Source organism: Oncorhynchus mykiss, chromosome 10 (genome assembly GCF_057628025.1).
Source record: "Oncorhynchus mykiss isolate SJ-2025 chromosome 10, ASM5762802v1, whole genome shotgun sequence".
In the NCBI taxonomy this organism is placed as follows: domain Eukaryota; kingdom Metazoa; phylum Chordata; class Actinopteri; order Salmoniformes; family Salmonidae; genus Oncorhynchus; species Oncorhynchus mykiss.
The window spans coordinates 35,681,010-35,692,119 of record NC_143031.1 but is presented as its reverse complement, the minus strand read 5'-3'; the positions used below and the strand labels follow the sequence as shown (position 1 = coordinate 35,692,119).

The 11,110-nt window shown below is 43.2% G+C and overlaps 1 protein-coding gene across 2 annotated transcripts; it reads right to left on the bottom strand.

The window, feature by feature from the left end:
• Nucleotides 1-5,767: 5,767 nt before the first annotated feature.
• On the bottom strand, nucleotides 5,768-10,241 carry nlrc3l1 (NLR family, CARD domain containing 3-like 1). 2 transcript variants are annotated; one of them, XM_021618226.3, is made up of 7 exons: nucleotides 9,950-10,241; nucleotides 9,542-9,832; nucleotides 9,305-9,418; nucleotides 8,968-9,042; nucleotides 8,635-8,752; nucleotides 8,261-8,501; nucleotides 5,768-8,043 (listed from the first exon to the last, which is right to left on the bottom strand). In XM_021618226.3, exons 2-7 carry the CDS (start codon nucleotides 9,745-9,747, stop codon nucleotides 6,428-6,430), a joined length of 2,370 nt encoding a protein of 789 aa, XP_021473901.2. In that variant the 5' UTR covers nucleotides 9,748-9,832; nucleotides 9,950-10,241; the 3' UTR covers nucleotides 5,768-6,427. The 2 variants fall into 2 exon arrangements, with proteins under 2 accessions (XP_021473901.2, XP_090042599.1); XM_090186473.1 differs by having other exon boundaries at nucleotides 10,028-10,167.
• Nucleotides 10,242-11,110: the final 869 nt, after the last annotated feature.

Genomic DNA, 11,110 nt, shown 5'->3' with positions numbered 1-11,110 from the left:
ATAGTCTTGCCCAAGGAATGAGCGACCCAGCATGGCTGCCAGTGTGATAAGGATGCAACCAGGGCCAACGTGAATGGCGGTTACTCATGTGCAGTGGCGACAGGGTAGGTTAGGCAGAGCCCCACCTGTTTTGAGCCACACATTTTAAGCAAAAAAAAGTCATCAGTTTGCACACAATGTACAAAATATATAGAATTGAGTAAATAAAGCCGCATACAAACAAGGTCTCCTTTTTTAACGTTTTTTTTTTAGTAGGGCAGCTCCAAAATGCAGGAGTTTCAGGCTAGCTCAAGCTTTCTGTGTTGGTGGGGCAAGCCAGCAGAAAATATGGAGAGCGCTGTGCCGTGATTGGTCAGTGTTCTGTCACTCATGGGGACACTACGTCACTGCCAAGTCTAAGGGTAGAGCTAGAAAATTCAAGCCCCTTGGGTGCTGCCATAGAGTTACGTTAGAAGTGAAGGCTCAAGTTCATTGGCCACAGATAAAATGACGTCAAATCACGTTATATCTTTGATTGGACTGATCATGTCAACATCATACTTTCAAAATCTTAGCTAGCAGTCATCATGAATCAAGTTGACAATCTACTGGCAAATCCTTTCTAATCTGTGTCATATGAAGAGAAATAACGAAGAGAATAGATATAGATAAAACCTATCCGTGCTCATTGGACATAAACATTACAACAAGTTGGAAATCGCAAATTAGACAATGAGTGGTTTGGAAGGAATCAGTGGCTAACTGGAAGCATTGCAATGCAATCAATTGCCTGCTATTCAGTGGAGTGGCGGTGTGGGTCTCTTTTCCTTGTTTAAAATGATAAACATTCAACATTGGCCAGACTGTCAATTAAGCATTATTTGTACCACGCTCAAAACAACTTAACTCATAAGGGGGGGGGGGGGGGGGGGGTATAGGGGGGGACATCTTCCCTCTTTCTTTCAATGTGTCCTTGTTTTGTATGTCGTGTTTTGTATTATTTGTTCTGCACCCAGAACTCTGGGTCTTGTTGTTCTTGTATGCTCTTTTATGTTTAGATAAGAATTGTATACCTGTCTTGTATACCTATTCACCATTCTTGTGTGTGTTTAATAAAAATATTTGAAACAAAACAACTTAACTCAGAACTGCAAAATCGGACTTTAGTGAGTTCAAGACAACTGGAAACTTGCGAAAAACAAGATACGACCGGGAAAATACGTTTTGAACTTTCATCCAACTCAGAATTGTAAATCCGGAACTCGGGCCTTTCTAGAGCACCAACCTAAAGATCATTGACGTCATCATGATTTTTCAGAGTTCCCAGTTGTCTTGAAAGCACCATAAATCCAGAGAATGCCAGACTTTGATGACCGAATTCGCCCACGAAGGGCCGCCGCGCCATCTTCCTGTTCAAGGGAGCACAGCACAACAAGGTGAATCCATAAATGTCTTATAATGCTGCTGCATAAATTATGTAATATGCAAGGGAGATATGTATACTGTAGCTAAGAAAGTAATACTAAGTGTATGTTGTGTAGTAAGCTGTTAGTAGCCCATGTGCCTCACCCTAATCATTTGGTCTATTTTCACCTCTTAATTTTGCGTACTGTTCTGACTTGGTGGTGCACATGTAGCCTATAACCTGTTTTTGAGATATGTAATCATTGAATATTGTCAGAGGTTTCATTGTCTGCTTATATGCCCCCTTTATTTATCCTATGGTTCTGACTTGGTGTACAGGGCGAAAGAACACTAAAAACACCCCATGTTCTAAATTCTGTCGCTGTACATTTCAAAAGTGCTGAACAAATAGTTCTATTGACTACGTCCGTCCTTGCTCAGTCATTAATATCAATCGAAATTACAGATTGCCTCTTATCCGCTTGTCGTCCTCTTATGCCAGTTTGTACATCTCAATTGTCAGTAGAAACAACATTTGTTTAAGCAAGTCAGCCATGTTTTTTTAAAAGGCAGTAAATGAGGCTGAATTAACTGTTTCACTGCCAGACAAGTCTCAGCTGATAGCCAGGTGTAGCAGTGGTAAGGTTTTTTTATTTTATTTTTTTATTTTTACCTTTATTTAACCAGGCAAGTCAGTTAAGAACAAATTCTTATTTTCAATGACGGCCTGGGAACAGTGGGTTAACTGCCTGTTCAGGGGCAGAACGACAGATTTGTACCTTGTCAGCTCGGGGGTTTGAACTCGCAGTCCAATGCTCTAACCACTAGGCTACCCTGCCGCCCCAAGGTGTTGGGACTCTGCTGTTGGGACAGCTTTATGTAGGCCCTAACAGTTTGTGGGCACCGTTTGTCACCGTTATAGTGCAATTAATGTATTATTTAGTGTTGTGGCTTTGCTGGCATGCATGCCACTTTTCTTTTTGCTCCACCAAGATTTACATGCTAAAATCGCCACTGCTCATGTGCAGGACAAAGTCTTCTTTTGAACTGTTCATCCCAGACACCATCCAGAAAATCATTCTGGACTGCACTAATTTGGAGGGAAGGTGTGTTTTTGGAGTGAGATGGACCAAACTCATTTACATGCATATTTTGGGGTTCTTATCCTTGCTGGTGTTTTCAGATCCAATGAGGAATCCCTGTGGGATGCAGAAACTGTCAGGGAACTTTTACCTGCAACAATATCTCTGGAAAACGGCATTATTTCCAGGATTATCCGCTTCAATAACCGAGACACCAGACAAGCTAGCTGCAATCAGGTCAGTGTGGGACAAGTGGGTGGACTGCCTTCCCGTTTTATAACCCTGGGCCCAGCGTTACTGTTGATGAGCAGCTTATGCCATTTAGGGGCCGCTGCCCCTTCAGGCAGTACATACCATCTAAACGTCTACCGCATGGAATCAAGGTTTGGGCTGCCTGTGATGCTGCTTCATCGTATGCGTGGAACTTGCAAGTGTATACAGGGAGGCCAGATGTAGGAGCCCCTGAAAATAACCAAGGGATGCGGGTTGTCCTGGACGTGACACAGGAACTCTGTGGCCATATCACATGCAATAACTTTTTTTTACTTCGCACAAGCTGAGACAGGAGCTCAAGAGGAAGCTGATGATGGTAGGAACAGCATGGAAAAAAACAAGCCAGAGGGGATGTGAACGCTGCTTAGGGATGGTAAAATCTGTGGCCAGGAACATCAAAAACCAGAAATCATAATGGATTACAATGCCACAAAAGGAGGGGTGGACAATTTAGACAAGCTGGTGACTGGCTACAGCTGCAAAAGAAGAACTCTATGCTGGCCACATCTTGGCGTACAACGCGTTGGTCATCTGGATGGTGTTGAACCCATATTGGAACAGAGGGAAGCTCCAAAGGAGATATCTCTTTCTCGAGGAGCTGGGCAAGGCATTGGTAAGATCTCAAATCCAGAGGACGCAACATATCCCAAGGACCCCAGCTGCATTGTGAGGAGGATTCAGGAGGAGGATGCTGGTGCCCCATCCGCCTGACCCACAGAAACAACTCCAATACCGGAAGTGTGAGTGATGTTGCTTGTGTGTGTGTCTTACTCTCCTACCATGGCCTGCTGTAACTATATATGTGAGTGAGATGTTAGTCAAATTCCTGAACTAAGTGTTTTCATCCATCTAGATTGCAGCCGGTAGTAACAAGAAAAAGCGCTGCAATGCATGTTGACCCAAGGACAGGAAGACACAGTACACATGCATCAAGTGCAAGAAATACATTTGCAACACACACACAGTAAAACTCCGTCCCTCGTGGTGTGTAGGCCGGCCTTAATGTGTTCAATGGGGCACATTTATAATTTCCATAAATACTAAGTCAAATGTATCCTTCCAATTGGTTCAGTTCAAAGCAATAAACATCAAGTGAAAACCTTGTTTCTTTTACATTTGTTCAAGATCAACATGATTTATTCCACCTATGTCTTGATAATAGATTAATTTACAAAAATCACAATTTAAAATATAAACTAATTGCGCTTTTATTGATGTGTGATCTAGCAGAGGTAAATGGCAAATGTTAACCATGTATGCTGTCTACATGAAGTATTTTTACAAATTGTTATGGCTGTGTTAACCCAATAATGTTGTGGGTCCATCAGACCTGCAAACATTGGATGATAACAAAACCCTTCTGTGGTGTTCATGTTTAAGAAAAATACTTTAAAGTACTACTTAAGTAGTTTTTTAGGGTATCTGTACATTACTATTTATATTTGACAACATTTACTTCCCTACATTCCTAAAGAAAATATTGTACTTTTTTGCTTCAAACATTTCCCCTGAAAACCAAAAGTACTTGTTACATTTTGAATGCTTAGCAGGACAGGAAAATTGTCAAATTCAAGCACTTATCAAAAGAACACATGGTCATCCCTACCGCCTCTGGCCTGGCAGTCTCAATAAACACATGGTCATCCCTACCGCCTCTGGCCTGGCAGTCTCAATAAACACATGGTCATCCCTACAGCCTCTGGCCTGGCAGTCTCAATAAACACATGGTCATCCCTACCGCCTCTGGCCTGGCAGTCTCAATAAACACATGGTCATCCCTACCGCCTCTGGCCTGGCAGTCTCAATAAACACATGGTCATCCCTACCGCCTCTGGCCTGGCAGTCTCAATAAACACATGGTCATCCCTACCGCCTCTGGCCTGGCAGTCTCAATAAACACATGGTCATCCCTACCGCCTCTGGCCTGGCAGTCTCAATAAACACATGGTCATCCCTACCGCCTCTGGCCTGGCAGTCTCAATAAACACATGGTCATCCCTACCACCTCTGGCCTGGCAGTCTCAATAAACACATGGTCATCCCTACCGCCTCTGGCCTGGCAGTCTCAATAAACACATGCAACTTTCGTAAATAATGTCTTGAGTGTGCACCAGGCTATCCATACATTTTTAAAATGGTGCTGTCTGCTTTGCTTAATATAAGGAATTGTTAATTATTTATACTTTTACCTTTAATACTTAAGTATATTTTAGTAATTACATTTACTTTTGATACTTAGGTATATTTAAAACCAAACACTTACTCTATTTTACTGGCTGACTTTCACTTTGACCTTTTTAATAGAAAGTTACTCAAGTATGATAATTGGGTACTTTTTGTACCACGTAGCATTTCTATTGCTCCATCTAGTGATAATAGTCAAATATGGATTCTAATGCGATCTTGAGAACTCACATAATAGGGATAGATAAATACATTAAATTGTTGACTTTTTTGCCACAGACTCTGTAACCTAGATTAGACAATTTAGTTCAGAGGGAACTTCTCTTCATCTGCCCTTATTTTTTCACATCTGTTAGAAATTGATTCAATTGTGTTTTATATGACAGAGAGACCACAACTGTTCTGGAAGTAGACAGCCATTGCAAATAAGGTTGCACCTTGTAAGCACATGTAAATGCATCATTAGTGTTTTATATCAGCTCACCATTGTGTAAAGCAGGGAGGCCCCCCTTCTGTAGGCCTGCGAATCAATTTCCAAATGTTTTTTTTTTTTTTTTTTTTTAGGAACTCAGTTGGGATCTCAACTTGCTGTGAGTTAGAATACACAAGGTGCCAGGGTTGGGGTCAATTCCATTTCAATTCAGGAAATACAATAATTCCAACTATCATCTTATGCTTTTCAATGAGGAAAATGTGGAATTGGGTTTACTTTCTGAATTTAAATGTAATTGACCCAACCCTGCAAGGTGCAATTTTGAAATTTGGTTGTGCATCTGAAATGTCACTTAATTAAATTGGTAAGTAAGTCTAGCCAGCTATCTAAAGTTGTAGTAATCATGGTCAAATTACCATCCAGGGGCCCCCTGATTTTATTAGTAACTCTCACTCAGATATCATATTCAAAAACTGCTAACATTTCTCTCGACCGCATGGCAAAATGTGTAGAATTGCCGAAAACTTGCTTTAAAACTGCAACATTTGCTGTAAGCCCCATGGCAAAATGTGTAGAATTGCAGGAAATTAAATTGTTTCTCTTCCTTGTTGAGGGGTCCACTAAAATGTTTTGCCCGCAAAAGGCTTGGGGCCGGCTCTGACTGCATGTGTGGGTACACAGACCTGTGCGCTACTGCGGCCTGTCGTGAGTTAGGATTTTGTGACCCCCCACCCCCATCAGTTGCACATACCTGGTTTAAAACATCATCACAATGTTATATTAAGAATACAGTCAATACATGTGACTGCCTATGAATATGTAATTTGTCACACATCCCTTTCACTCTTCTGTGTCTCAGTAGTATAGTAGTGTAATGCTACTGCCACCTTGTGGCTACTTCTCATGACATATTTCCACAATACTACCACAGTTGAGTATTGTTACAAAGCAACCCTGAAGTATCCATATCTTTCTTCCCCAATTCCCTTATAAAAGTTTGTCTAACTATACAACCCATATTTCAAACCTAATATATACATCTTTATAAATACTGTAGTCAGAGTATTGTCAGTCATTGGTTCTTCACAGAGTTTGAGCGGCTGCGTCTGGGAGCTTCAGCCCCAACACCAAGCTCGTCCAGGCAGCACTGCAGGTTGGCGTTCCTGTCAGGGTAGTGGTTCTCTTTAATCTTCTTCCTGATAATGGCGGCCGTCTCCTCAGAGGCTGACGAGCATTTGTTATTATCGGGTAGGAAGCGTTGTAGCAGCTCCTGATTGGCTGTCTGTGCCATGCCCAACAGGAAGCGCAGGAAGACATCCAGGTTTCCATCGGGGCTCTGTAAGCTTCTCTCTATAGCACTGCGGTGCATGTCCAGCAGCCCGGGGTCCTTGAATATGCGTGAGAACTTGCTATTCCGTGGCTGCTGCAGGACGTTCTGCCCCGTACACCTCCAGGTGAGGAACACGTAGAGGGCAGCCAGGTATTCTTGGATGGTGGGGTGGATGAAGGTCTGGATCCTCTCCTGGTACATGACAAACTGCTCAATCAGGAACTCAATGCACAGGCCACTATTGGTGACAGCCTCAGCGACATCCACGCCGCAGTCCTTCCAGGTGGCCTTGCCAATGACCATCTGGTTTTTCTCCAGCATTGTAAAGGCTAGTTTGCCCAGGTTCATCAGGAAGTCCCTCTCCTCTTCCGGGGTGCGGGAGGCTGAGCCCCTGGCACCACGCACATGCAGGTGCACCAGCAGCAGGCGAGTGTACATCAGGGTCAGCCCTTTGGGCAGCTCTGCATCCGGCCCCTTCTCCCTAAACGTTTGCTGGAAAACCTCCCGCACCACACAGCAGAACATGGGCAGATGGCACATGATGTGGAGGGTCTTGCAGGAGGTCAGGTGGGCAATCACCTTATCTGCCTGCGCCGGGTCCTGAAACCTCCTTCTGAAGTACTCTTCCTTCTGTTCGTTGGTGAAGCCACGGACCTCCAACACCTGGTGCACAGACTCTGCGGGCAGCCGACTGGAGGTGAGGGGGCGAGAGATGATCCAGAGGAGAGACGAGGGGAGCAGGTTGCCCCTAATCAGGTTGGTTACCACCACGTGCATGGCGGCTGGTTCAGTGCTGTCACACCAAGTCTCGGTGCGGTGGAAGTCCAGGGAATGTGCATACTCGTCCAGCCCGTCACAGATGAACATGACCTTGCCTTCGTCACACTCGAAGGTGGGCAACGCCTTGGTCTCGGGGTAGAGAGTGTGGACGATCTCCAGGAGGCTAATCTTCAGTTTCAGCATGAGGTTGAGCTCTTTGAAGGGCAGTGGGAACAGGAAGTAGACATGATTGTGCTTGCGCTCCTCTGCCCAGTCCATGATGAACTTCTGTACGGCCATAGACTTCCCTACCCCGGCGATGCCGTTGGTCACTATATGACTCACATGCTTCTCATAAATCACATCGGGGTCAAAGATCTGGCTACAGGTGATCCGCTTCTCTTCCTTGCGATTGGTGGACAGCTTGTCGATCTTTCTGACCTCGTGCTCGATGTTGGGCCCAGCATTGCCTCGGTCTGTTATATAGAGCTCATTAAAGATACTTTCAAAGGCCTTATGCTCTCCCTGCTGGGCAACACCCTCACACATCCAGCTATACTTCCTCAACAGAGTAACTCTCAGCTCATAACGCACCTCATCTGCACAGAGAGAACACAGACATTAAAAAAGGCACAGTCTAGTATATTTCCTGTTCAATGGCCATTTAAATTCAACATTTTAGTGTATAACCCATTGGTTCTTGAAGTACTGTATAATGTATAAATAGCTCAACTACTACCCTATCATAACTCAAAGTATACATTTGTTACTTATCATTATTACATGAATCAAATGAAATAAAGCCAACGTGCATACTTTTCTTGCAGAGGTCCGTGATGTAGGCATCCAGGCGTTTGAGGCCCATGTCCTTCAGCAGGGCCTTGGTGAGCTGCAGGGCCACCTCTAGGTCATAAAACTCCAGTAGTCTATCCACCAGGTCCACCATGTCCATGCCCTGGGGAGGAGAGCTGAATGACTCTGGGTAGCGCTTCCACAGAGTGATCTTAAATATCCTCAAATCATCCTTCCCCAGTTTCTCCAGTGTCTTCCTGATGGCCTGGGGTCCACAGAATACAATTAAAACAAGAGAAAAGCAATTCTCATCCACTACACTTAACTTTAGGGACATGTTAACATTTATTGCTGAACATACAGTACATCACCTAGACTAGAGTGAAGTGTGAGCCCACCTTGAAGGTGAAGTCTACAGTCAGGGCAGGGTGCCTCTTCTCGTCTGGGTTTTTGATCAGCTCTGGTCTTGGAGGTTCCACTGCAGGACCCTCTTCTTTAGGTGCAGCGTCTTGAGACCTGGAGAGGCGGTGGAAGATTAAATATTGCTACACATACTAGTGCATGAGCCTATCCACCGATTTGACCATTTGTAAACAAATGGACATACATGCACCAACGTTATACTCAGGAATAAATACTCAGATAAACGTATGCATAATTACACCATCATAACACACTTCAACCGATTGCATCCTGTCTGTGCCTGATCAAACATGGATGACTTTTCTTACTTCCTGGTTCTGGTCTCACAGTCACTGTCCACGGAGTAGCCACTGGAGTAAGACTCTGTTCTTTCCAGCTGGACTCTAAATAGAACATCACATGGAAAATGAATTAATCATCAGCAGTAGTGAACTAGTGTTGCTTCAAGGAACCGTTCACATAATATAACAAATATGTTCACGTACTGTAGTCCTTTAACGGTATGTGTTCCTGTTTCGTGTTAATACTTTGTAAAGAAAAATGTAACGCAAGTGTATGTATTTTTTGTGTGACTGAATGCTTTTCATTTTACTGTATGTTAATTTAAGTGTATGAGTGTCTATAAATCAACATGTTTTAGTGTACCTAGTAGCAGACAGCTCAGTTTCTTCATCCAGTTCATCAGATGGCCAGAATTGTGTATCACTGTTTACCGAATTGTAGCTGTGGACCGGGGATTGAGCCCTTTCCACATCATGCCTGCCAAACACACCAAATAAACACACACACACAAACTATGAATGATTGAGGATGGGGAAAGGGACAAGCTTAATTCTGGGCACATGACATGTGCTGTGTGTTGTGGTATGGTCAGTGCCTCACCAGTGAGTAGTGTCCATGGGTCTCAGGCCATCTCCCAGGTCCAGGGAGGGTCTCCTCTCAGGCACATAGAAAGCCTCCTCTCCCTCATCAGACATAGAGATTGTACTTCTTCCGCGGCCAGACACACCCTCTCCCAAGGGAAAACTGACATCTGATATAGTTTCCCCTCCATCATGCTCCATCGTGTCAGAGCCTCGCCCAGCCATCCTGGAGGACCTCTGGTGTACAGGTTCCGGGTCACAGTTCAAAGTCTGACGTCAATGGCTACTTGAATGTTGCCAGACAGAAGACCTGTGTTACAAGAAAATAAAAAAACACCCATACCAGTCGATCACATTTTTACCATTATCATAAGTAATCCTATAACAATTACAGACTTGTTGCAACTTGCGAATAGGTCTCTCTTACCAAGAAAAAAAGCTGAAAATATCGAAGTTTTCTGTCCCGGGCGAGCTTGTTTTGAAACCTCTGGCCTACTAAATTCACCTGTTTGCCTCATTTATGGCGATTCACTTTACTAAAGCATAATGTGTACGCGTTCAAAATAAACGTAACATAACCCTAGAGCTAATAAACGGCAAATGTTCCCGGCTAAAATGCTAAATATAGACCACAGACAGGGCCGCAGTAACTTTTGACTCCGACAAACAGGAACAGTAAAGTATTATCACAGATATAATAATGAGACAGATATTTCACCGGATGTTTAAATGTGAAGCATCCGGTTGGCGTTTCCACTCACTGCCAAATATGGTAGAGAGGAAGCCCAATGGCCGGCAGTGGGAAAAGATGGAACGAGATACATTTGGCCGATATTCTAATGATTTACTCATCGATTAAACGTTTAATCTCAATTTTTCTGTTTCCCAGAACTACAATCTGTTATAGACAGAGTGGACTAAGTTTTGTGAACTTTACCCTTTGCCAAAGTTTCACAAAATTGCGTTGTTTAGAAGAAGTGCAAAGGCGAATTGAGTTATTGCACACGCGCACTTCACAGAATAGGCGTTCCCTAACGGAAATATGCAAATATTGTCTAGAACGGGCCAATAGAATCTTGCTAGTTCTGTCCACTATGGCTAATTTGTTCCCATTTGAAATGACAGGCTGTGGTATATCTTGGTTTAGTCATAAAAATCTTTGGTACTATTCTGCCAGTAGCATAACGCTGACGTCACTTTAAAAGAAAATGTTTTATGATAAAACCTTCAAAATAAAAGCCCACATTGTAATATCATCAGCTGATTAAAAATGTATTGAATGTTATATCAATGGCCACTTGTATTGTGTCAACAAGAAAACATAAGTAATTTATGAAAACAAATAACAAATATGGTTTTAAATTATCATTATTTAAAGACCAATAATGAAACAATACAATGTTGACACTGGTATGTTAAGTACATTGAACTGTAGAGAGTTAACTTTACTACCTGTCTCAGCTAAAGGGGTGGGAAATAATTTGTAGTGTCTACTAACCAAATATGATTCGTTTTTGAGGGGGCTCCACCCCCTACATAGCCCCCGATACAATACATATTGGATTGTAGAGAGAACTTTTCTACCTGT

Excerpts from the sequence above, each read along its gene's own strand:
- nlrc3l1 (XM_021618226.3), bottom strand. The coding sequence starts at position 9,747 with ATGGCTGGGCGAGGCTCTGACACGATGGAGCATGATGGAGGGGAAACT. Across the intron at positions 8,753-8,967 it reads TGTGAGACCAGAACCAGGAA|GTCTCAAGACGCTGCACCTA; the intron begins GTAAGAAAAGTC and ends CCGCCTCTCCAG. Across the intron at positions 8,044-8,260 it reads CACGGACCTCTGCAAGAAAA|ATGAGGTGCGTTATGAGCTG; the intron begins GTATGCACGTTG and ends CTCTCTGTGCAG.